General features: G+C 38.8%; 2 protein-coding genes across 3 annotated transcripts in view; both read left to right on the top strand.

Annotated features, from left to right (window-relative positions):
- The window catches only part of yjefn3 (YjeF N-terminal domain containing 3), a 46,954-nt gene extending 41,712 nt beyond the window's left edge, over window positions 1-5,242 (top strand). For both annotated transcript variants that reach the window (XM_017406921.3, XM_025003918.2), the window contains exons 4-6: window positions 3,037-3,150; window positions 4,147-4,297; window positions 4,502-5,242. In XM_017406921.3, the coding sequence (XP_017262410.1) occupies window positions 3,037-3,150; window positions 4,147-4,297; window positions 4,502-4,698 (462 nt within the window). In that variant the 3' untranslated portion in view covers window positions 4,699-5,242. The remainder of the gene's footprint in view (window positions 1-3,036; window positions 3,151-4,146; window positions 4,298-4,501) is intronic.
- A 4,406-nt stretch (window positions 5,243-9,648) lies between these two features.
- Window positions 9,649-26,857, top strand: cilp2 (cartilage intermediate layer protein 2). Its single transcript, XM_017407396.3, has 9 exons — window positions 9,649-9,935; window positions 16,113-16,190; window positions 17,188-17,457; window positions 17,553-17,735; window positions 18,307-18,462; window positions 18,553-18,870; window positions 19,226-19,334; window positions 19,579-19,736; window positions 21,225-26,857. Exons 1-9 carry the CDS (start codon window positions 9,872-9,874, stop codon window positions 23,639-23,641), a joined length of 3,753 nt encoding a protein of 1,250 aa, XP_017262885.1. The 5' UTR covers window positions 9,649-9,871; the 3' UTR covers window positions 23,642-26,857.
- The last annotated feature ends 408 nt before the right edge of the window (window positions 26,858-27,265 follow it).

The raw sequence follows: 27,265 nt of genomic DNA, 5'->3' as shown, positions 1-27,265 counted from the left end.
TAAGTGCCTTACAGAATTTCATTTCGGCCTTGGAGCAGTTATCCCATTACGCTCTCTGTGAGGGCACTCAGACAGCCATGATATCAGGCCATTGTTACGCTCATTAATGTCGTCTCAGAGCTTCACCCCCGCAGCAAGATGTCGAGGTGGTGATGTCTGCAGCTCAGGGCCACATACTGAGAGACATGTCAGGGCAATCAATTTTAGGAGAAGTGATCTATCCTGTCCAAACAGTGGAGACAGTTTTAGCTTCTTTTCTTTTATCATCATGCTGCTGTCATCCTGTTTTAGTATATTAGAAGAAAAACATCACGTATGTAAAACTGATCTGCACACTTTAAGGGTCTGACATGCTAAAATTAACAGGCAGTTCAGGTTAAAAACATGTCAACACAAACAAGATGGAGGTTGATATGCATTCCCTCAAGGAATGCTAGGCTTCCAATTTTGGCATTTTCTTGTATTATATATATATTTTACCTTGCTTTATTTCTTCTATTGGAACATGGTTACATCATTTTTATATGTCCCACACATAAGAAACTTTAATATTATGATTTTAAAGCTGAATACAAGACACAACAGGTCATGTGGGGATCACGGTTGTCTGTGTTCGCTCAAACCTGAGGAATGAGCTCACTTTGGACCCAGACTCCCCTCGTCTGTGTAAAAGAGAGCATGGTTTTATGGTGTGATGTGATCCCATCAACATGATGACCCACAAGCACCAGAAAGAGACCCACACATACACTGTGAGCCTCTGTTGCAGAGCATAAAAACTAATAGTTAGCTGCAGGTGAACAGTCCACATTTTTTTTGTCTTTTCTCCTGCCAGGTATGAGAGAAAGCACAATACAACACACCTGACAACATATATGTTTTCATCAGAGCTAATGTTGGAGGACATTTCTTTTTAATTATTAGATTTTAGCGTAAAAAAAGTGAACATGAGATCAGGTTTGCCTTATAAGGTGCTTTGTAGCATGGAAACTTTATGATGTTAGTCACATTATAGCTGGTATGAACCATACATCACCGGCCTTGTGTTAATTTTATAGCAGCTGCACAACGTATCACTGGATACTGAATAACTACATGCAATAATTTAAAAGTAAATAAAGTCTTCCATGTTGAAATGTTAGCCGTTTCTATGGGGCAAGATTTAAACTGTGTCCTGCAGATGTCCACAGTTCACCTCTAATGGCTTGCATTTAAAAACAGAATACTACAAGACCCTTCCATCTCTCAGGGAATGGAGGTGCGATCTTGTTAGATGTGAGGATTTTCTGTAAAATGATCTTTTCTACACTTTTTTTTTTTTTTTTACAGCTTCATGGCTCAGTGACATTACAGCAGCCCTTTAAGAGCTCTTCTTCAGTCCCACTGGTTAACCTCAGGAGAAACACACACAGCAGATTGTGTTTGGTGCAGCTCTGTGGTCTGAGGAGATCACGGTGGTGATGATGATGGTGGGGATACAACCCCAATGAGGCAAATGAGCTGACAGATTACTTCCTGTGTCGGACCACCTCAGCCAAGCCACACGTGAAAGAACATGTTCATTTTCTGCTTGGTCCTTCTGGTGCCTAGTTTTTCCTTTGTAGTGGAAATCCATTTAGAAAAAAAAGACACCAAAAACAGTGACGCCTTCATCTTTTTCCCGAAAATAATAAAAATGTGATTTGACGCAATGGAGGGTAACAGAAAGTGCGAATGCATGAATATCTTAATGAGAAAACAAAACTGAGTTGGTTGCACATGAAAATATGTTGAAAATTTCATAATAATTAGACATTCATAGGAACACAAGAAGAGATAGTTCAGATCTGTTGAAGTGCTGTTCTGAAAAAAAAAAATCTTACCTATAAATCTTTGAGCAATCTCAGTTTGGAGAAAAAGTTTAATTCTGACCAGACTGATGAGCTAAATGCTAGTCTCACCAGAGCCAAGTCCAAAGCAAAGCATCTTTGTCTTAAAACAACTAGTTACAAAAAATTCATTACTTCTGCAGAAATTGCACCAGTCTTCACCAGAAGTGTTACAGCTAGCTGCTGCTACCACCATTTGCAATTAATCATTGAATCCTAAGTAAATTTGAGTTCTGAGTTGTTTTCAAATGGCAGTGATCCACCTTGATCTCGGCTCCGCTTAGACTAGTTGTTAGCTCCTCAATCCAGGTGAGAATGAAACGCTATTTCTCTAAACTGAGGTTGTTCAAAGAGCTATCTACAACAGGTAAGATATTAACACTTCAACAGATCAGAGCCATTACTTCAACAATAAAATCTCCTTATTTAAGTAAATTTAGAGACATAGTAAAAAGATTTTTACCACCACTGAAAGTTTTGATTGCGCCTAAACTAATGACCCAGTGACATTACTTGCTGTTTTTAGTTTTTAGTTTTTTAGTTGGGGTAAATGTTCTCATCAACAGAAATTGACTTCATAACTTGTTTTAATTATGTTTTTTATAAACAATCTGCATATCTGCTGGCTTGATTTTCCAAAATTGAATTTTGAGTTCATTTCAAACCACTTTTTTGAGATTGCTGAGCATCTAAAGTTAAAATAATTCTTCATGTTCTGCATGGTTTGAGGACAACAAAATAAGGATGGAATGACTTTAGTTGTACTTTTAAAGGATTAGTTTAAAAAAAAGGTTACGCATCCCATGTCTCTGGTTTTCAGATTTATTTTTGTATAAAGGTTGTAGATCACAGCGACTTCCTGCTGAGCTTCTAACACCTCTCAGACTGTAGGGGTCTGGATTTCTACTCTTCCAGTTCATAAGGGATGTATTCATTCAGGAACCAGAATGTAGAAGCTACATCTTCTGATCACAGGGTTTTTTCACGAGTTCTGAACAGCCAATCACATGTACATCGAAGCCTTAGCCACACAAAATGCTGCCAGTGTTTGCGCTTCAGCAAACACTGCATTTAGATAAAACCTAATCCCTTGAGCTAACATTTTTTTTTCCTGTTTTTGCTTTTCTCTTCTCTCCATGTGTCATTCTTCTGTGTACATCTGATGCAGGACTACGAGCCCACCATTTATCACCCGAAACGCTCGTCTCACAGTCTGCACCAGGATTTCACAGTTCAGTGTGAGAAGATGGATATCCCCTTTCTCTCTTATCTGCCTACAGAGGTCAGTTATGTTCTTGCCAAGGGGAGCACTTCAGTCATATTAATGCAGACCATAAAGTTTGATTGGAATTGCTCTTGTTATGAACTCATACCTATTTCACAGGGGTACAAATAAAACCTGACTATGTCTTACACAATCTGTCTCCCAATACACCTGTAGAGCACTAAAAAAGATAATAATAATCATTTATCGTATATGTTTTAGATGTAAATGATGCCAAGAGCTGGTTCAAGATGGTTTATGTAGTGCTTTATTATATACTGGACTTTTTCCTGTCTGGGACCATTAACCTTCTTGAGTCTCCTCTGGTTGCTTGGCCGTGATGTAACATGTTAATTAGTAAGTTTTTTAGAGTTTATTTTTTCCCATCACCTTTGGACAGAGTTAGGCTAACTGCTTCTCCTTCACTCCAGCCTTCTTGTTAAAATAAACTAATTATCTGTTGGCTGAAGGCTGTGCAGCGGAGAGATTCAAGCAAGTGCTAATGATCTCATCTCACATTCTGTAAACAAGTCAGGTTTTTGCTGCTTTCAGTGATTTGTTTTTCTGATTGTTATTTGCGATTCCATTTTCTTTTTCTTTCCTTTTGGGGGAGTTGGATTAAAATAAATAAATAAATCAAAAGATAGAGGATGTTATGGTGTAGAGTTGATAAAATCCTGAGGTTAAATGAATAAAATGTGAATCAAACCAATGAAGGGTTATCCACTGCCACTTTGAAGACCACTGATTTGAATGAGTTATTCTTACTGGGGATATTGTCACTTTTCATTTCTCGAAACCATACCGCCACATAACCTCAGGGCTTTTCACAAACTGCTTCTCTAACATACAAGACTACTTGCCTCTTTCTTCTGGAGTGTGTGTCGTACGGAGCAACAAATCAAAGGCTTGGTTGTAGAAGCTGTGAATGAAAGCTACTTCCCGCCTACAAACTAAGCTGTGCATAAAAAATACCTTTGTTTTGATATTAATGCCAAGATGTGCTCTGTTCAGGTGCAGCTCATAAACGACGCCTACAACTTAGTGGTTGATGCCATGCTGGGTTTGGAGGCAGACTGTTCCAATATAAAGGAGCCATATCCTGGTATTCTGGCCACCCTGAAGCAAATCAAGATTCCTATTATCAGTGTGGATGTGCCCTCAGGTAAGTTTTCGTCAAAGATCTGAAGCCAACTAACAAAGCAAGATAAATGAACCCTTAGTGCACAGAGAAAAAAAGTGTGGATGTGCACACGTGGAGAATAAATCTTTTTCCACTGACAGCTCAGTGAGAGTTCATCAGAGTCCAAAAACACAACCAGCTGAAAACAGTACAGAAGAATAAAAAGCTCCCTTGTCTCTTTTACAGGTTGGGATGTAGAAGAACCATGCCAGGATGGGATAAACCCGGATGTTCTCATCTCTCTCATGGCACCGAAGAAGTGCGCGTCGAACTTCTCTGGAAAGCATTTTTTGGCCGGACGCTTCCTGCCCTATGACATTCAGAAAAAATATGAGCTTAATCTCCCAGACTACCCTGGCACAGACTGTCTCGTAGAACTGTAACGCGCGGAAACATAAGAGCTGGTGGGGGCCACTCTTCCCTTGTTTGTATTTTATAGATTGTTACCGTATTTTAATGTTGACATCTCAGTTGTTTAGATCCAAACACACATTAGCCAGATGTGCCGTTGAGCTATATTGTAGAAGGGTGATGTTTAGAACCATGGCTTGAGTCCTGTCTTTTAAAGAATTGGCATGAGGAGTTTAGTGTCAGTCGACTTGTAAAAGCTGTAGCATTACACTGTTTCTTTTTTCTAGAGTCAGCAGAAAAAAGGGATTTTCTACAATACTGAATCACTGGAAAGGTTTTTTTTTTCTGAAAGTTTGTTTCAATGCTCTTTGTTCTTATGTTTACCCCTTTTCTTAAGTGTGCTGTTGAAATAACATTATATAGGATAACAATGATAAAAAACGTACATTTATTTGTGGGTCTTTCATGGTTTTGTCATCCTGCAATTTAAAGTCACTTTTGTTTCAATTACCTTGTTTTCGTTTACAAAAGGCCCAGACATTTCTTGTTGACCAATAAAAACATCAGGAAGCGTAAACTCACTGTTTTTTTCTTATTTAAAAAGGCACTAATACCAAGGAATTAAGATGCAGATGGCTGCAGCTGCACTTAGTATAGTTTTCATATTAACTGGTACTCAGTTCTATTAACTAATTCTCAAAATATTACCTGAAGTTACTGCTGCTTTGATGAACTCACTGCATTTTATTTTGAGTGATGACCAAAAAAGCAATAAAATGAGACTAAAGTTGTATTCCTAAGTATTCCTAAAAAGAATTTAAATCAATATTATTGTGGATTTGTCTCATTGTGGGGCTTAAAATCTGTTTTCAGACTGTTGCACTGCCCTCATGCGGCCATAAGATTCAACTACAGTAGCTTCAGAGCAACACAAGTAAACAAATGAACTCATGCTATGTTTAGGTCACACTATTTTTTAGTTCATACTAATGTTCATTTTAGTTTTTGATATTTTTTATCTTCAATGCAAACCAAAGGGTAAAGATTTGACTTCAAATATGAAGATAAACACTCAGATTCATGCTAACTCTCTTTGTGCATACCTTCCTCAGTTAAATCCTAGCTGCTCCTGAGTCATCCTAACTGTACGATAATCACATCATAATTAACCATGTTTGGGCGAGCGCACATTGTTGCATATTTACTTGCTCCCGACTGGATTTAATTTGGTAGTGAAAGCTGTAAACAGGTGAGCTCAGACTGTAATCAGCTGAAGAAGAAAATGACCTCTCATTATGGAGATTAGCACCGTGGCTTTAGGTGAGAATGACTAAGAATGAGGCTGCTGTGCTGTTAATGAATGAGGTAATGTGTATTTATACAAAGCACGGGAGCTTCTTCAGCATACTAATGCACCAGTGGCTGGTGTGTGTGCACATGTGTGAGTGGGTGTGGAAAGTCAGTGAAAAGGAATGTGGATCCGTTTTTCACTCTGTGCTGTCAGAAGAAAACTGAAAAAGGCTTGTAGAAACAGTGTCTGTGCCTTCAGTGGTTCCGTCTTTCATGACTGTCCAAACCCTCTCAGGAAACAGTGGTCATGTCGCCACTGTGTCTTTTGTGCTTTTCAGATGACTGGATATGTTATGAGCTTTGATGTCTGCGAAGACCTCGAGAACTGAGCAGCTATAGCTGACAGCAGCAGCAAATGGAAAAAGAAATGAAGGGGGAAACAGTTTAGCTGACTTAGTAACAAAGAGTACAAACTGGGTTAATTATCCAGCACTGAAACTTTAATAAAAAGGATAGAATATGAAAGAAAATATGCCCAAATGTTCACCGGGAGACATATTAGTTTTAGAAGAACAAATACTGTGACCTCCTCTTCACAATGAGTAAATAAATGGCCAGAATGTGGACGATCTTTGCAGGGTATTGGTGAGGTTTTCATAAAAGCACAATGGACTCCTCGTTAAGTGTGATTAAGCGTGAACGGTCCACAATGGTTGTGAGTTTGCAGAACTTCTGTAGCAATGTCAGGGTTCCTCATTATTGCGTTACTAGCATATCTGGACCCTGGATGGACTACTGTGGCAGCGTATCCATGACATGGAGTCTAATTGTGGTAGTATTGTGGATTGCTCATCCAGTATTTGAAGCAGGCTGTTCATGCTGGCCTCATACCTTGGCTAATATGGTCCAAGAGAGTTGAACCAGGATGGGGTAAAGAGCACGGCTGCCTTCACTCTGAAAAAAGGTTTTCCAAATTTGCCACAATCCAACCACATTTTAATCTCTGTGTAGATCATAGAGAGCGTAACGGGAGTCTGAAAGGGGTGCTTATGTTCTTATATTTAATTCTTTCTGGCTGGTCTATATTGTATTATTCTTACATTTATTTATTTATTTTTTATAAGCACACATACAAATTACCCAATGAGAGCACTTATAATAAAAAAAATATATTGCAACGTTAACATTGATGTTTTATGTGAGGACACTTGTATTTAATGGAAGAATAACATACACTGAGTGACATTTTGCTGTGCCAAAGAGCAAATAGTGGCCTACATGCAGTATCTACCTAAAATTTTACATTTTTATGAATTTCTAAACTAATATGTCACAAAATAACAACATAATCGTCCTCTGTCTGCTGTAGGTGTCCTTGTGCTTCTAAAACACCCCACGGTCTGATTGGTGTAAGGACAACAGATCCTTGTAGGCTGTGTGGTGGGGCCTCTGTGGATCTGGCTTGTTCTGGTGTACTCTTTGGATGCTCAACTAGATTTGGATCTGAGGAGTTTGGAACATCAGTGCCCTAAGCTCTTTGACATCTTCCTGGATCATTTGCTGAAAGTGAGTGTGGAATGGCACGTTGTCCTGCTGAAGAAGCCAGAGGTAATCTGAAGGGATTACTTCTGCCAAAAAAAGGGATTATTAGTTTGTTACAATGTTAAAGAGGAAGTGGGGTGGTGTGTGTCAAAGTAACATCCATATGGCAAGATGCAACATTCCCCAGCAGAACATTGTTTTGCAACAAGACAATTTGTGTTAATTGCCTCACTTTTTTGTTGTTTATTGTTGGGCTGATCAATGAACATTTGGTTTGTTTAGGCTGCTCCTTTTCAAACTGTTTTAGCCACTTTAAAGTGTTGCATTAGAAATATGACCGACCATTTAATAACTACTGGGGAAAGATGTCAAAGTGGCAACAATTCAGTATTTTTTATTTTATTTTTCCACTGACAATACATAACAATAATGTTATAAAAATAAAATTATGCAACTGTTGTGTGCATACAAGATTTCAACAGATCTGAAACTTGGCCAGCGGTTCTCAAACTACTCTGCTTATGACCCACAAAATAAAAGTTGCAGATTTGTGACTACTGACTATTAAGTTGAAGCAAACAAACCTTGCTTTAAGCCATTTAACAAAAACCTTGTTAAATATTATGTACAATTTTATGCACTTCTGACAATTATTATTACTTTTTGGTAACAGGAAAGGGTAAATATTTTATAGGTGAACATGTTTAAAGTTCCTTTTATTTCCATAGGTTTTCTCAAGACCCCACTCCTAATGTATAATGACCCCAAGTGAGTTTCAAAAGCCTACATAACAGTAACTTTATGTCATTTAAAATATCAGATTTTAATCTTAAACACTGACAGTGATTTATTTCTGTCTGACAAAGACACAGTGAAATTAATCCAGTTTTGTCATAGACATTTGATACTCTAAATGTGTTAGCATTCATTCTCAAACCAAAGGACTTCTAGTTTCGTTGTGTAGCATAAAACAAACAAACCAAAACTTTAAAAACTACATTTTCACTAACTTACATATAGCTCTCTCTGTGACAGTCTTGAAAATTACCTCAGTCAAGACAGTTTTCACTTTATTAGTCAGGAAAATAAAATCTTTGCTGGTCATACCCCTCTCTTTCTACCATCAGATTTAGGAGATTTCTTTATCAAGCTGAAGAAAAGGATTCCAGTCATTCCTTTTTAATCTGTTAAAAAGAGCACTTACCTTAGAAAAACAATCACTTCAAATGTTGTTGTTAAACTTTGGTTTTCATGCTGCGCCAAGAGGGATTTATAAAAGAGCTGAACTTAGTTAGTATTTTTTTTTATTTCCATCACTTTTTACTAGCAGTACACATGCTGAAAATAAGTACATTGCACCTCATAAGCACGTCTCTGCTCTGAGGACTTTTTCCTGAATGGCATGCCATATGACGCCACTTCCACTTCTTTTGGCAGAGCGTCACCTCTGCAATCAGCAACTGTTAAAAAGGTACAAAACTGAACCAGAAGTTCGACCGGAGCGACGGGGTTGGGGAGGGGGGCAGCATCTGGCACTGTCCAGTGTGAGCAAGGGAGACAGAAAGACAGATGGTGGATGGGGCTTTTTGGGAAGAATCAATCTTCACGTCTTCGCAGAGAATAAACAAAGGCCTGAGTCAATATTTATTTATTATTTTTTACTGAGAAACCACAGTTTGAAACTTGCTGTTTAAACAGGTTGAGAAAAAAAAAAAATTCTAAGAGAAGATGACTTAATTTTAAGATTCTGAATGTCGAGAAAGCCAGTCCATGTTTGACAAGATGGACATAGAGGTTTAAAGAAGGAAAAACACATGCACACCTGTTCTGTGAACAATTATCACTACACTATTGCACAGCAGGCTTGAAATAACATACAGGCAAGCAAGCAATAAATAAACGAATAAATAGTGCCATATGAAGGTCATAAATAATGGAAAAATGCTTTGAAGAAAAGGAAAAAAAAATCGTTTCCAGCAACCAAAACACATTCCCTTCTTTTCGATGAGTGTGTTCGCCTTCCCCTCTCTACCCCCACCAGACCCTCACCTTTTTTTTTTTTTGGACCATGATATGGGGGACCCAGATGTTACATTTCACTGGCCAATGATGAGGAGAGAGGGGCTGGATTGGTGTGGACTGCTGATGCCCCTTCTTTTAAAAAGCTCCTGTCTCCGACTCAGCTCCTGAACTCACACGAGGAGGAGACGAGGGCGAGTCTCTGCAGCAGCATCACTCTCACCTGAAGAACTGAAGCGGCTCCCTCTCAGCTGTGTCCGAGAGCCGAGGAGACAGCTGTCTGTTTAGTTTGACATTTGTGTCAATGCTGAAATTAGTCAGAGAAAAAAAACAGACAAACATATCATCAGCACAATGATGGAATTAACCAAACTGGCTCTCCTGCTGTCTTTCCTAGCCTCAGTGACTCTGGGACAAGGTAAGTAAAGTTTTATAACCCTACTGTCATTGTGATTGAGTTTTACAAATATTTATACATAAAAAACATAATCACAAGAATTTATTTTAACTGCATTTTTACACACAAATCAAACCCTGAGAGGTTTCATCCCACACATGTGCAGGGCAAATCACAGAAACTGTAAAGTTTTCCAAATGAATGTCACTCCCCTGAGGATGTAGGGGTAGGATAGCATGAGGCAAATGTCTGGAGGTGAGCTCATGTGATAGGAGCAGTGGTGCATGTGTGTGTTTGAATTTCTCATGTTGTGGAGAAATACAGTGAATCTGTTTGATAGATCCACATTGGAGCGCCAAAAACTGAGTAAATAAATTTAGAGCAAAGAACTTGTTGAATTTGGTTTAGGGTTTCAAGGTATTAAGGAAACAAAAACACTGTAGGTGAATATTGCAATGGTAACTGATTGCCAAAAAAAACAACACATTTTCCTCACTCCTTTCTTTATCGTACTTTTCTTTGTCTTCATTTCGATCATCATCTTCTGAATTGGCTGTGGGTGTTTGGGTCAGCGGGGGTCCATTTGATCGGCAGACATAATGTTGGTATGCAGTTTCATTATTGTTTCAACATTGCACGCATTGCTACTGCAACGGCAATAAACCTTTGCTATTCTGTGCCGCCCTAATTTAGCTGAAAATTTGTTATTTTTATGATAAATCTCTGGGAAAAGTCATTTCCTTTTTTGGAGAGAGTTTGTGTGGTTCACTTGACAGTCCTCATTAGCTCCTAATGGTCCATGTGAAGACACCAGCCTGTTTTACCGCCATCATGATTAACAACATGTGAGGACTGATGAGGAGAACATGAAAACTCTCTTTGTGGTTTTGTTTAACCTCAAAGGAGCTTCTGCTGATGACAGCAAAATAGTAAATAGTAACCAAAGGTTTTTATGGCTCAGTCTTTCTTGTCAGAATCTGAGGTTTTACTCTCATAAAACAAAGAGTGCCTAAAATTCCTCTGGCTTCTTTCGTTTGACCTAGAGTCCTTTCAGCTGCAAATTTCTTACACTTTTTGTGGATTCAATCTCAGTTTTAGGCGCTGCTGAACGTGTCTGACAGATACAGACACATTTCTTCCACACTACAAGCTCTTCTCGCAAAATTTGGACTTTTAAACTTTTAAAAGCACTTTTTTAGAGACAACAGAAGATCTTTTAAGCCAGTCACTTTCTGCCCACCTTGCATCTGCTTCCCATTATTATTTTTTTCCTTCAACTAAAGGAGCTGGCAGTTCATAAAGGCAATCGAGTGTGAATAGACTTTAATAGTCTCCATATCTTGTTGGGCTTTGAGGTCTCTGAGTCGTAAATGTCTGGCAGAGGCTGGATGTCGTTTTGCTGATGAGTAAATCACAAGACGATAGTGAAAGAACATTTATGTAAGGCGGTTCGTATTGATCGTGACTGAACAGAACAGTCGGACCCTAAAACGGACTGTAAAATTTAACATTTTTCATGTCACGCTCCTTTAGCGGTACATCCACATCATGCAGGAAGGTGGTGTATTTTAGCCTTCTTTCACTCTCAAGTGCTGTGCAAGCAGTTCTCAAAGGTTTAAACCCAGTCACCTTGGAAACAAGGTGCAATAATTACAAATGGAGAGGTCCACTTTTCCACCTGCAGGCTTTGTGCTTGACTAAATGAGAAAATGGAATAAAAACAGGGAATGAAGAGCACAGGTAAAATGACTTTACCGTCCTGGTTTCCTTCTGTCTTTTGGCTTTTTGCTGACCATCCCAGCCCCCATCACTGTCTTTAATCCTACAGAAATGTCTCCATCTGTCAGTTTGTCTTCATCTGTTCACCTTTTGTTTCTAATCTGTCTGCCTCAGGTATTTCTCACAAATACTTTCCCTACCTTTTGCCCCTTCTTTCCCTCACTCCATCAATCTCTCTTCTTCACCTTTATTTCTCTGTCTTATTCCATCAAACCTCTGTCCTGGCTTTGTTCTCTGTCACTCTCCCTACACACCTCAAACCTCACAGATTTACGAGCTACTTTTTTTCTATTTAAAGGTGGCAGCTGTTGCCGATCGCCCACAGTATTAGAGGAGCGCCGCAGTATTACGACCTCTTCGCATGAATTTTCCAGCTTTCCCTTCTTTTTCTTTACACATAATTTCAGTCAGGCCCCGGGGGCTAGTTCTCCAGATGCTGACCACTGTCTGTTCCAAGCACAGAGTAGTCGGGCCAGATGACTTAAATGACTGAGACAGGGGCTCCAATGGATCAAAAGCAAAGAAGCAAATTCCCATTAATGACAACTTTCAAGCCATATCAGATTCTTCTTGCCTTTGTGTATTTACGTGTCAACACCTTTGCCAAGAATATATTTATTGCAGGACTAATCAGTTGCTTCGAACTCTCGTCTCTGTTTGTGCAAGCAGGTGTAGATATAAAAATGTGGAAAATCAACCCTTACCATAGAGCTAAATCTATAGTCCTTACATATCTTATTTTAGGAACGCAAATCATTTGTTGTACCTTTGTAAACCTTACATCATATGGTTGATCTGGATCATTAGCAAGTCTCACAGACAAAACTGTTGATTTTTAAGTATCAGCAGATGTTTTTGAGCTCAGGCAGATTGTCAAGAAGAAGGAATGTTGGTGTGAAAGGAGACTTAGAAAAACTGAGCAAAATGGCCGAGTCTTGGGAAACCACACTTGCACCTCAGCTAAGAAGTAAACAACAAAAATACCTTAAAAACTTAGACTGTGTATAATGAAATTAGCATTGCTTGAAGAAATGCATATTGCTTGTCACATCACACACCAAAGGTTTAAAGAAATATTTTGTGTGATCAGATAGTGTTTGGAGTCTACCTCTACCACATCAAGTTGTTGCTCAGTATCTGTAAAACTGACCAAGTTATGGTAATTTTTGTTTTTTCCTGGTCGATTAGCTATGGTAGCCACCTTAAAACAGATTAACTTCAAATGACATCTACATGATTGCTCACTTTTCATGGTGGCAATAATAAAGCAAAGGTTTCATCACAGTCACAGGACCATAAAGAAATCATCCTTAATCAAAAAATACTGCTGTTTTTGGGAAATATAATGCAATTGTCTTTTCTTGCTTCAGTATAGGTTTCAAAACATGAAAAGAGTTGTATTTTCACATCTTCTTCTTCATGTAAAGATCTGGAATAATATAAACAGGATCCAGACCTTCTATTTAAGCCTTGTTCGCCTGCCAACATACATCTGGCACAACCATACCTCCCCTAATATGAGCAAAAACCCTTCTGAGTGCAATTTCATAACCTCCTTCATTTTCCTGTCATTCCTCTCTCTGCAGCTTTTTTATTAGTGTCTGGCAAAGACAGACAGGCTCCCTCTTGGAAAGCGAATGAGTCCTTTGTAAAAGCCATCGATGCCTATTAATAGAAGATTTGCCTTTGTGCAGCTGAGCTGTAAACACAACGGCTGCATTCAAAAATGAACCACTGTGACATGGATCACTGAAGCTAAATAAGACACAGTTGTCAGACTCTGACCACGAATGTGGTGATCAGATGATCATTGAGTTATAAATGGAACTGGCATTGCTTGGTGCTCAATAAGCTGTAAGTAAGGAATAAAAAGCAGGTTTGTGTTGATGCTGTAATCAGGGTGAGCCTTTATAAACAGGTGGCATTCTGAAGTGACTATTGTTCTTATTGGAAAAAACACAATTGTTCTCTAATCCAAAGTGAGCTTAAATAAACCCCAAAGCATACCTCTCTGTGAAGTCATACAAGTGATTTGTTGTAGTTTTGGAAAGGGTCTTATAAACACTGTTCTCCCAGCAGTCCCATTAAATGCCTATATGAATCATTTGAAGCATGGACAAACAAAATGCAAGCACTGTCGAAAGGATTTCTATCCGTAAAGCATTAGAAGAAAACCCACAAGGCACACGTGAACAAGCACAAACAAGATTTACTGTGCCACTGAGGCTCTGCAGAGTGAAATTAAACAATAAAAAGGAAATCATAAGTTTTAACTTTGCTCCCTTGGGTGTGAAAAACACGTGTTACTTGCTTCCTGATGAGGTGGATTCAGTCACATACCAGCTGCATGAAGCAGTAAAATCCTTCAGCATTTAAAATCATAAAGTGTTAATATGCCAAGCAAAGGCACACTAAGCTCTGCCAATTCATATACCTGCCATAATTCAGGTCACTTCTCCAACATTTTGGCTGTGGTTCAGCTTTTGATTTTCTAAAACTATTAGACACCTTGTAAAACTCAAAGACTTGTTTGGTATTTGGTTTTCACTGTGAGACATCTTGAAATGATAACCAGGAGCCACAGGCTGAGCTGCGAGTTTGTTTGGATTTGGTGCGAGAGAGAGGGAGAAACAATGTTATGTAACAGGAGTGGGAAAAGGTGCATTAGAGGTTCTTGGAAACTAATCAACGCAGCTCGCAGTCGAACAGGTCATTATTGGCCACAAGTCTGGATTATAAAGTCAATAAGGCAACAAAAGACTTGTTTATGTCTTCTAATCTATTGTGTCTCAAAGGGAAAATGGATCTTTCAGCTAACAAATACTGATAAAATTTGTGAAATATCAAGAGGTTGAGCAGCAGAAAATTGTGTTACTATGGCTTTAATAAAGACAGACAAATAATTGCACAAACGGAGAACGATGGGAAAATGATTCGATCCTACTCAAGTAAATCTGCAGGCAGAAGACACATCTGCTAGAGACATCAGTGTGAATCTACTTGATTGTGACTCTCAATGCATAAGAGACACAAAGCCGATATGGAAACCTTGGAATATAGCTTCTTTAAAGCCAGTGGCAATAAAAAGAGCAACCCTGACGGTCGACAGCCTGTGCATGTCATCCTGAAATGCTTGTTACGCATTTTAAGATGGCCAGTCTTTGTTCTGTTGAGTTACTTTCCTTCTTTTGCTAAATTTATCAAGAAATATAAATAAAACTTTTAATGGTTGAAAAGAAAAGAGCTGGCTTGACAATAAAGGCTTGAAGTGAGCCAGGAGGGACTGCGATCAATACCGGTCTTTGTGCTAGGATCCTCTACTCATAAACTCAGCAGGACATGTGCCTATAATACACACACACACACACATACACACATGCACTCACACAAATAGGCATATTTTTGTACCACAAGCAACCATTTTTTTACTTTTTTTTCTGTCACGGACCATGACCTTTACTTTTTCCACACAGCCCGAGTGAAACTCAGAGATGAAATGTCAAGCAAACAACTGACGTATTTCAAAACATTAAAAATTAGTAGTGGAGGAAAATGAATCATTACACATCAAAGGCTGAGGGGAAAATGTCACTGTGCATGTTTAATAAATCAAAGAGGCAAAATACAATAAAAAAAGTTTAGTGTTAGTGCTTAGTGTTTGTCTTTCTCACATACGCTGGCATGTGCCTCCATCTTATTCTCACTGTGCCTCAGCAGAGCCGGAACAAGAAGGCAATGTGAGAATGATACAAACAAGCAATATTTGCGCAAAACACATGTTTATATTACTGCATAATACGATGTTATTAAATAGCAAAATTGCTGTGTTTCTATTTGTGTGTGTGTGTGTGTGTGTGCATGATGACACAAGTTTGAAATAAACTTTTAGATTGAAAAAGAGAGAACATCAGAAACAGAGAAGATGTGGAACAAGATGATGAACTAGATGTTTGAGGGAAGGTGTTTAAAAGTGCTGAAGCAAAAAGAAACAAAGCAGAGGAAGATTAATGGTAGGAAAAACTGAAAAAAATGAATAAAACGTTGCTTTGTTGGTGAGCGACCCTAAAGGCCCTATAAATAAAACACAATCAGAGCGTTTTGACTTGAAAAAAACCTGAACATGGTCAGATGTGTGTACACACATAAGTGAACACATACGGTGTTACTTGTTGAATTATTCCCCTCATGTCAAAATACAGTAAAGTCAATATGGTCAAAACACCCTTACCTGCATACCACCCAGAAAACTGAAAGTCCCAAATCATTTAATTTATTAGATACAATAAACTCTTGAATTAGCCTTCATAAAAAGTGAAAACCAAAGTTGATAAATCCACAAACGCAGACCAAATCTGCACTAAATATATTGTTCGTTCATAAAACTGGAATGGTTCTTTTTGGTTTGTTTTCTGTATGTAGGATCTGTAAGGAGCAGGAACCTGTCAGACAGAAGCAAGCGAGTGGCCTTCCAGACATTCACGGACTCACAGACAACAGGTAATCTAGCAGAACATTTATGTCGAATCAGTTTTTACGATGCTCAAATTCAGGTGGAAAGTGGCGGAAGAATGTTGGAGGCTGTCTTGTAAAAATATCTGTTGGTTACAACACTTTGATTCGCTCTCTTGGTGGGTTAAAAGTCATCTTCAAAAGCAGTAGCAGCAAGGACTGTAACAGGTGAGCTTTTAACCCTTAGTTTAAAAAAATGGAGTTCTTCTGTAATGCATGTATGTAAATATGTGCAAGTGTTGATGAAACTTTAAATTTATGTTTCTGTGAAGTCCATTGCAAATTCAGTTTATCCATGCTCCATGCAAAAAAAGTTAAAACCAGAGGAAAGATAACTCAGGGAACTATGGTCAGTAACACAGAAGGAAAACTAATTAACAGAAGACACACTATTCAAGAAAATGTCTGACTAATGAAGAATACAAACAATAACTCAAAACTCCAACACAAAACCCCAAGATCGTGGCAAATTCAGAACAAAACAATCTTCCACTTTGGATCGCCTTGCTGCTGAAAAGTGCTATATAAATAAATTTTATTTAACTTCACCTTCACTTCACTTCACTTCCCTTCCCTCCTTTAATTCTAATTGAAAATCAGAAATATACTGAGTTTAAAACATCAATAACAATATCAACAAAGAAAATAAATGGTTAATGCAGGCGTTACACTGAATAAGCCAGTGTGTTTAGTAAAAAAATCAACAAAATGTATGAACAACTCCTTTTTTCAAAGTCCTAAAGACCTAGATGGAACATAGTGAAAATGATGAAGATTGTACATTAAGCAACTTGCGATGAGCACCTTCTGATTAATTCCTTTACATTTAAAATCTTCTTATTTTCCTTGAGAAATTGTCCGGCTTTCACAATGCCACAGAATAAAACATAGACTATGTGCTACAACCAAGCTGATGTTCTCCCTTTACTTTTTATACAATTCTAACTTATTTTTTTCTTCATTCCTTCTTTCTTTGTGCCCAAAGGTGTGACTGAGTGGACGTCTTGGTTCAACATCGACCATCCTGGTGGAAACGGGGACTACGAGCGTCTGGAGGCGATTCGTTTCTACTACAGAGAGAGAGTTTGTGTACGGCCTACAGCCATGGAGGCTCGCACCACAGATTGGGTGGCAGCTGCAGACACTGGCGAAGTGGTCCACTCCAGTTTGGAGAAGGGCTTCTGGTGCATCAACAAAGAACAACCCCATGGCCGCATCTGTTCTAACTACCATGTTCGCTTTCAGTGTCCCCCAGGTAGTCCTGATGACAGAAGGGCCGTAAAAGATCTGACACAATTACATGACTCCAGCTCTCAACACAAGATGCTTTTCTCTCCAATTTGTGTGCAGTGCAGAGTTATTGGACTGACTGGAGTGAGTGGGGACCCTGTTCAACCACAGTTTGTAATGATGTGGGAGTCCAGGTTCGGCAAAGGAAGTGTGTGAGTGCTCAGCCCATGCCTCTTCTGTTTGTGCCAGCATGCCAGGGCCACCACTCAGAGAGGAAGGAGTGCTCAAACCCACCATGCACAGGTGATCAATTATGACAATAAATCTATAAACTAAAATGATTGATTTTAGTAAGCAAAATGATTTACAATGTCAACATTTATTGCTGACATCCCTGAGAATAACATTCATACAACAACTGAGTATTCATACAACAAATTTCTATTAGTGAATAAGATCTTATTTGCATAATACGCAACAGTAATTTAAACTTGTTTATTTTCTCATGATAACATTTTCCACAGCTGGAATTTCCTCACTTTAAGCTAGTTTCAGGCCTCCAACTAGGAAAAATGCCATTATCTATTTATGAGAAAACAGCCACAGGGCTGAATATATTATGTAGCAAGACATTTGCAATATATGGTTCAAGAGTTCTTGAATGATCCAGTTGTAATCAGTAATGCTACAGTAGTAATTTTAATAAATTTTCAAAGCTGAAGAACTGTAATTGGACCACTTAAGATATTTTTGTTCAAACATTGCTCCCCAGTGTTCAGAGTAGACAATCTGATTCACTGTTTAAAGGTTAATCAAAAAGAAAATGCTAAAATGCCCACAATCATATATTTGCTGTGTAATTTTATGCAATTAGCCAAATGGAGTCCATGGGGTCTCTGGGGGACATGTTCAGCAACTTGTGGTGGAGGTCGCCGGACCCGAAGAAGGACCTGCGTGAAGACCTCAGCAACAGTTCACTGCAAAGGACGACCTGTTGAAGTCCAGAAGTGTGGGAAAAGTCCATGCCCAGGTACATTAAGTCCCACTGTACTTAGAAGTGTTTTCTCCTCTTTAATTTGATGTCTTTATCAACACTCATGTATGTCACTATGACTAACAGCAAAATGCCAGCGTGTTTGCATGGAAGGCCGTCCCAATGAGGACTGCAGTGTCTGTGTTTGTGATGGCCACGAGCTACACGGAGACGTCCAAAGTGTGACTGGATTCCCCATAGCGGGCGCCAGTGTAGCTCTGGCCAGCCATCCTAAAGTCATCCGTGCTCATACGGACAGCAAAGGACAGTTTAGACTTGCAGGAGTCTGCTCCTCCAGCTCGAGCTTGATCACCATCAGGAAGGACAAGTTTGTCCCGGTCAATGTTTCCACATCCAGTAATGCTACAGGGGAGTCGTGGATGCGAGCTGTCCTCAGATCAGCAGGTGAGTGCCAATAGATGGAGTCATTAAATGTTGTGCTTTTAGTATTTTGTTTTTATTACTGTGTCAATCATACTTCCAGGCTAAAATGTTACAGAAAAAACAACAAAACAGACTAAAACTTTTTTAGGTTTTACATAGTCCAGACCACTTCTTTGATTGCAAGAAAATCAAATAAAACTACAGCTGTTCTGCTTCTGTAAGAGTAAACCCCGCAACAACCTTTTTTCATATCCAAGGAGACCAATGTGAGAATAAAGTGCAGAAATGATCGAGTTTATTGAAGTCTGTGCACTGCACCACACTATTCACTACAGAGTTAGGTCCATAAAGAGTTGCTTTTCTCTGCTTTTCACAGAAAAGCCCTACATTGTGAAACACCCAGAGGACAAAGTGCGTTACGAAGGAGGACGGGTGCTGCTGTGCTGCACAGCAACAGGGTCACCAGCTCCTGACAAATACTATTGGTGAGATAAACAGCACTCATGAAACAGTATGTAAAAAAAAATTGTATCATATTGTGTATGCTTTAAAATTTTAAGTGTAAATTTTTGAAACAAATTTTGTGCATTCAAAGTTATATAAAAAAAGGCATTTTATTATTTAAGCAACATGGGTGCTCAAACAGGCCCTTTTATCCATATGTAGTTGGTCACTTCTACCAAAAAGAAATTAAAAACAAATGTTTTCTGTCTACCTACATAAAAAAAGGTACCATAATGGGACTCTGCTGGACAAGAAGCTGTACAAGTATGAGGAGGATCTTATTCTCCGGGATTTAAAGCAAGAACAGTCAGGAGAGTACTACTGCAAAGCCAGCAGCCCTGCAGGCAGCATCAAGTCCACCCCATCCCTCCTTACCGTGATTGGTACGTATACCATAGGATATCATACTGAAAAGGGGAATATTCCTTTTAGAAATGCACGTGCAAACCAGATTTCTTTTATGGTTTTATTGTTTTAAAGTCAAAAAGTCAAATTTTAATAAACTACATTTCATCTTCATCTGGCTTGGTAGAAAATAATTTATTATGATGACGGAAAGCAGCTCAAAAGGATTATAGCTCAGGATGGCTTCTGTCCCAGTGCATTTGACAATGATGTATTTAGTTCTCTGCAGGTTCAAGTAAAACCACTGACAAAAACCAAACAACCAAAAATCAGTTTACTGTATAAAGAGCAGCGGCTGCAGAGACTGAATACACACTTTAAGAGGGCTGAATGCCAGCACTGAGCTCCAACCAAGTCATCCATGAGCCATGTTCATGCATTAAGAAGAATCCAACAAAACCACAGCATCCTGCAACTTGAGGATAGGGAAAAGTGAGTTTTTATACTGACTTGGGAAAAAAGCAAAGGAAAATAAAAAAATCAGGGCAATCTGGTTGCACCTAAGGGGAATACATTTTATTATGTTTACATTGGTTGAAACTACAGCTTTCAAAAGAAGTATTCTTTACTGTGTGCAACAACTCTGGATACTGCAAAACCTCAAAAGCAATTTCTCCACAGCACCCAGCGCTGAGATGAAACCCAAAAATTAATTCTGGTTTTTGTTTCTCTCTCTCTCAGTTAGACAAGTTTTTGTTGACACATTTGTGTTGTACAGCTACATGGGGTTTATTCTCTAGATGCTCATTAATTAACACACAGTAAGGGTTTGCATGGTAAAGCTTAAAAGCAATTTACCTCGGGCCACAGACAAATCCCTGCACTCCAAAAGTCATTACAGCAGGAGACAATGATGTAAGAACAACATCACCAGCATCTTAGGACAGGATGACAAATGTGAAAATGTCTTTTGCTTTGAAGCATGTTATTTATTAGTCCATTTTTATAATAAGCAGACTGTCAAAATGTTGTATCCACTGATCATAAACTATAGCAGGTACTTGACTATAAGCTTATATATCTATGCACATTAATTATCCTGATTATGTCTAGACAAACAATCATTTTCTATTTCCAGCTCCCAGTAAGAAGGTTGGTAAATAAATATTCTCTTTACCTTCATGTATAATTATAATTTCACTCTTGCTTTACTTTCCAACTTGGACATTCAGACACTTTCATGTCAGGCTGGCATTCTGTGAGTGTTGTTTCTGCGTCTTTGTGTACTGATTACTCAAACTGAAAGAAAAATATTCACATATTTGGTTTACGTCAGTCTTAGTCCTACTTCAATATGCAACAGAAAGTACTCAACAATGTGTCACAGTCCATCAGACGTTCTGTCAGATTAAGGCAAAAGCACAATTGTACCAAAGTACAAAAGTACAAAAGTACCTCAAAAATATGATTTACTATTATAAGTTTTTATATCAACAGCTTAATGCAATTTATTATCTTTACCACAGCTAAAGAAACACCAGCATGCAATTCTACCCCTGAATCACACCTCATCAGACTACCAATGGACTGCGTTCAACCTGGAACTGCTTCCAAGTACTACAATGCTGGCCGCTGTCCTCACAACAATTGTGCTGGTTCCCTTGACTTTGACATGCGCTGCAGAGATGGAGCTGGATTCTGCTGTGGGGTCCAGAAGATGGAGAGTCAAATCATTGATTGTGGTGACTATAAGCTTCCGATCCGAGCCGTGACGCAGTGCAGTTGTCAGAAGTGTATACAGCCCACTGTGCTGGTTCGCGGCAGAGTTGTTGCAGCTGACAACGATGAACCTTTACGCTTTGGGCACATCTACATTGGTAAAGGCAGAGTGGGCACCACTGGATACCAAGGAGGGTTCACTTTGAAAATTACTTCAGACACTCAGAGACTAGTGGTAAATTTTGTTGACCCCACTCAGACGTTTATTGACACTCCAAAGGTATTCATTTTTGACAAGAAAAGTGGCTCAATTTATCATAATGTGAAAGTGATGAGGAAGCAAACGGCAATTGATATCAATGCAGGAGAAACCAATTTTATTGACTTAGGAGATATTAAAGGTGAAGACCCAATAGGGCAGTTGGTCATTCCACCCAATTCCTTCCATAAAGACAGTGGAGAAACCTATGAGGGGACTGTGAAAGCCAGCGTCACATTTATTGATCCAAGAAACATCACTACAGCAGCTGCAGCCCCTGGTGACCTCAACTTTGTGGATGATGAGGGTGACATGCTTCCTTTGAGGACCTATGGCATGTTTTCAGTTGACTTTAGAGATGAGACAAACAAGGAAGTTCTTGGAGCTGGGGCTGTCCAAGTCCTTCTTGACACACAGCATGTTAAAATGCAAGAGCACATTCCCAAAATGAAGCTGTGGTCTTTAAACCCAGACACAGGTGTCTGGGAGGAGGAGAGTGACTTCTCTTACAGCACAACCACTGCTGGTGGTCATGGACGAAGCAAACGCGAGGAGCGCACATTTCTCATAGGCAATATGGAAATCAGAGAACGTAGACTGTTCAATTTAGACGTGCCTGAAAACAGGCGCTGTTATGTTAAAGTGCGTGCCTACATGAGTGAAAAATTCCTACCTTCTGAACAGCTGGAGGGTGTTGTAATCAGCTTGATTAACTTGGAGCCCAAACCTGGTTATTCGTCAAATCCCAGAGCATGGGGGCGCTTTGACAGTGTCTTAACTGGGCCCAATGGCGCATGTTTGCCAGCCTTCTGCGATGCCATGAAGCCTGACGCTTACACTGCTTATGTTACAGCAATGCTAGGTGGAGAGGAGCTGGAGGCAGCTCCTTCTTCCCCCAAGATGAATCCAAACGTCATTGGGGTGACTCAACCCTATCTAGACAAACTAGATTACCAGCGTTGTGATCATAACGATCCGGCTCAGAAGAAAACTGCCTTCCGAATTAATTTGGCAAAGCCTAATCAAAATAATTTTGATGAGACTAATGGACCAATTTATCCATATCAGAATTTATTAGGTTGTGAAAATGCCCCTGTGGATGCAAATCATTTCAGATTTTTCAGAGTGGAAAAAGACAAGTATGAATACAATGTTGTTCCCTTTGAGGAGAATGACTTGACGACATGGACAAGAGACTACCTTTCCTGGTGGCCAAACCCCCAGGAATTCAGAGCATGCTACATCAAAGTCAAAATCCATGGCCAGAAGGAATTGATGGTCCGGTCAAGGAACCTGGGAGGAACACATCCAGAAACAAGGGGCCAACTATATGGTATTAGAGACATTCGTAGTACCCGAGACATGCGAGAGGCTAACACCTCAGCTGCCTGTGTGGAGTTCAAATGTGGTGGCATGTTGTTTGATCAGGCAGAAGTGGACAGATCACTCATATCATTGATCCCACAGGGCAACTGTCGCAGGATTAGTGTCAATGGTCTTCTACAGGAGTATCTCATCAAACATCCACCAGTTGCTCATAACAATGAGTCACATGCATTCACCATGTTAGCTCCTGTTGATCCTTTAGGACACAATTATGGCATCTACACAGTCACAGACCAGAACCCTAGGGTTGCTAAAGAGATCGCCATTGGGCGCTGCTTTGATGGAACGTCAGATGGTTTCTCCAGAGAGATGAAATCCGACTATGGAGTGGCTGTGACCTTCATCTGTCCAGAAAGGAAAATAAACAGGGAAAGCCTCTTCCAGCGTCTGCAAACCAACCCAGGTCAGACACTGTCTCAGATGGCGAGGGACATGAGGGAAATGGAGGGTGTGCAGGTGCAGAGATCTTCTACCCAGGTTGTGGCTTATCCTTCAGAGCAGCAAGGGAGGACCCAGAGTCGCAGAGTTAGCTCTACAACCAGGAGAAGAGCCTCCATGCGAGCACAGCAGCGCCAATAGAGGTGCAAAGGAGTAGATTCGAAAAGAATATTTGATCCATGTTTACACTGACAGCAATATCAAGAATGGTTTTTATTTCCTTTTTTTCTGTTCCTGGTGGTTTTTTTATTGGATTTTTTTTGTGGAATTAAATCTTGAGAGTCTGTCTATTGAAAAGTATGAATTCCTTTCTGATTATGAATCAGTCATGATTGATGATCATTAGTTGAATAGAAACTTGAAGGATATAGTGTATAAACTGATTTGTTTCCACATAAAAGGCAAATATCATTTGACTTCATGGAACTCACTGACTGGTATTTATTTAATTGGCTCTGTTCTAATTTTGTGAATGAATAGACAATATGACTAGTTGACATCGGAGCTTTTATTGGGCTTATTTGTGGGATTCCACTTGGCTGACATCTCTCAACATTTGAGTTGAAACCAGACCTTCAATTACTCTAAATACCATGGTAGACTGAAAAACCGCTGCTTTTCAATGAGCTCATACTTTCAAGATCAGAAAGAAACCAAGATGACGGTTCTTGCTGGTTGCAGCCAACACTCTGCCTGTTTTCAACAAATTGGGGAATCCTCTCTACCAAGCGGAGGCTTTCTCTAAACAGTGTAATGAGGCATTCCACACAAAGAAAGAGGAGCTTAATACGGTCTTTGATTAGGCTGCCATACTTGCCAGTTGTGATTCAGCCAAATGTATTTCCACACCTACTTAAAATGTCCAAGACAGCAATTGTTACCAAGACTAGCATGGATCACTCTGGTAGCAGGCTGTCTGAAATGAAAAAAAGTGATTGTGAGGTATGGCAAAACATTTATTTTCTTCTGCACATTCCAAATAATCACATCACCAAACAAAATGTGATTCAAGTAATGTCTTCATCAGTACTTCAATTCCACAGGAAGAGGCCCATTCAGGGTCCGGAGAAATTATGTGTATGTTCTCAGTGTGTTTGTGAGCTCTGTGTATCTTCATGTGCAATAACTATAACTAAACTTGAGAATTAGTCAGGTTCAATATGTTCTAAATATATTATGCAACATGTAAATTACTGCTAGTGAAGGAAACCATCAATAAGCATTTGAAAGTTTGTGAACCTCTTTTCCATTTTTTACATTTTTTGCACAAAAAAACCTAAACAAACAAGTAATATCATATAAGTCCTAAAGTAAATGAAACACATGAAAAAGTAATACTTAGACTACAGCTGATGATGGAAATAAACTTATCTAAAAGCCCCATATCAGCTTTGAATAATTTCTTGGAAAATCCGATTAGTTCAGAGGGATTTGCAAACTTTTAGACCACAACATGGATAACAGTGTTTATAAATTTTTGTTTTAAATTTTGCACAGGACTTATTTTTAGCAAACAATACTCCTATATACTCTCCCGCAAGTCTTTGAGTTCAACATTTTTATACTTTGAAGCTGATTTTAAAACTTGTACACCTCAGTTATTTTCCTAACATCAAAGTTTAACTTTGTCAGAGTCCTGACAGACAGTTGTCTTCATTAATGAAACACACTACATGATAAGAATTGAAAAAGAAAACTATATATGTTTCTGTGAGCTTTGTCCAGGCAGCATAACTGAGAATGTAAAAGTGATTATAAAATTTTGCAAGTTTTAAGATGTCAACTGTTATGCTATTAGACCTAAAAGTGGTAACAAGCTTAAAGTTCACTTGATAAAAGAGAAGCTCAGCACTTGTTTATCTGTGACATGAACTCTTGCAAACTCAAGGGAGAAGCTGTTCAATCAGAACTAATCTACATCCACATCCGAAGGGAGCGCCACGGCCCTTTGAGAAACCAGGGGTTGGCAAGTGAAAAAAAGCCTACTGCTAATTAGAAAATACATTTCACATTCTCCTGAGGCATGCTGAAACAGTTTGACCTTCTAACAAACAGCTCAACACATTCATTTCCACGCAACTAACATTTCATTTTGTAATCGTCAACGAATTGTGCCTAAGAGTGTTTAGTCAAACATGTTTACTCTTAAAGTGCAACCCAGCACTCCGGACAGTTGTGATTTTATAAGATCCTCTCAGCTCAGTTATTTTATTTTCAGCTAATATGCAACTGGTTGAATAAAAAAGATGCTCTAAAAACAGGATATAGTAACATTTAACCCCATTTAACAATGGAGTTAAATGCTACTATTTTGTTGGGAGCACTTTGGAGATTGTTTTTCTACTCCAAGAAACCTCTTACAGAAGCAGACAGTGTGGCCGTCTGTTGAAACCTTGGCCATTAGACGTGACCTCTGTAATCACAGGCATGTGAGCAGTGAGCTGCTGAAACCTCCAGATAAAACCCCAAAACTCCCAGCTGCAGACACAAAATTCACCCAGTAGGAAAGATGATAATTGAATCCGGGTGCAGAAAATGATAAGTCCCGTAATAAAGCAATAGTGTGTGAGGTCAGCTGAGGTGACCCAGCAGATGTGGAGGAAATAACGGAAATATTTAACTAAACTAAAAATCTAAGAGGAGGAGAAGTACGCCTATCGGCTGATAGATTTAATCAACTAGAACTGTATTGGTGGAAGGAAAAAAAGAACATAGATGCCATTTTTGGCTTCACAATCACTAAGTTTGAGAATCCTGAGCCTAATACATGGTTGCATGTGGGAAAATACAACAAAGAAATTGACTTTAAAAAAGAAATCACAGGAGCTTAAATGACAGTAAAAGCTTGAGTGAAAAGCATCACAGTGCTTTGGCCTGAGAAAAGCCATGAACCCCAAAGATTTTCTTTGTCTTTATGGGATATCAAAAAAAAATTAAAGAACCCCTTTAACATTTATTACTTAAAAAGGTTTCCTATGTTCTTATAAGAAAATAAAATAGTTCATACTTACCTTTAACTAAAGTTTAAGCCTAATTTCAACTCCTGTTATATATTGCAGCAGTGATTTGTTTCATGACAATGTAATATATATTACTTTAACTCTCTCCAAGTCTATCAAAGAACATTTCATTTCAACCACTCTTGAGTAAGTGAAGAGTAATGTGTGTTTTTCTTTCTGCCACAGGAAACAGCCTGCGGCAAAAACATTCTTAACAATACTTGGTATTGCATAATTATTGCATGGTAATGCTTGATGCTTTGCTTTTGAATTAGTTTTTGATGTGTAAATTGTGTACTGTAATACATTTATTATAATTGTTCGATTAAGAATTTGTAAATAAATGATTTTGTGTAAACATCTTGACTGATTTTTTTCTGAACAAGGCAATGAGTTAAAAAAAATTAAAACATACAATGAGGAGGGCTAACAAAATAATTTACTTTGTGAAATTCATAAAAGACAGAACTTTAAAAAATACTGCAAACAAAATTTACATAAAAAATATAATTATAGAAGCTTTAAGCAGGTAAGATTAATATCTTACCTGTTGTAAATTTGAAGCTACATAGTAGTCTGATTGCTGCTTTATTTAAACAGCTCTAGTGCCCAAAACTTTGCAGTGATTCATTTAAATTATATTTTATAAATTGCCATAAATTTTGCATTAGAAGGGCATTCCAGCAAAGATGTTATGATACTGTTGAAAGGAGTTCCCCAGGCTGCAATCCACTTTGACCAGCCATTCATGCATCAGTCTGGTCAG

Source organism: Kryptolebias marmoratus, linkage group LG24 (genome assembly GCF_001649575.2).
Source record: "Kryptolebias marmoratus isolate JLee-2015 linkage group LG24, ASM164957v2, whole genome shotgun sequence".
Classification (NCBI taxonomy): domain Eukaryota; kingdom Metazoa; phylum Chordata; class Actinopteri; order Cyprinodontiformes; family Rivulidae; genus Kryptolebias; species Kryptolebias marmoratus.
The sequence above is the reverse complement of the archived record's forward strand: the minus strand, read 5'-3'. Positions and strand labels throughout refer to the sequence as shown.

Excerpts from the sequence above, each read along its gene's own strand:
- cilp2 (XM_017407396.3), top strand. The coding sequence starts at position 9,872 with ATGATGGAATTAACCAAACTGGCTCTCCTGCTGTCTTTCCTAGCCTCA. Across the intron at positions 18,463-18,552 it reads TGGGAAAAGTCCATGCCCAG|CAAAATGCCAGCGTGTTTGC; the intron begins GTACATTAAGTC and ends TATGACTAACAG. Across the intron at positions 18,871-19,225 it reads AGCTGTCCTCAGATCAGCAG|AAAAGCCCTACATTGTGAAA; the intron begins GTGAGTGCCAAT and ends TGCTTTTCACAG.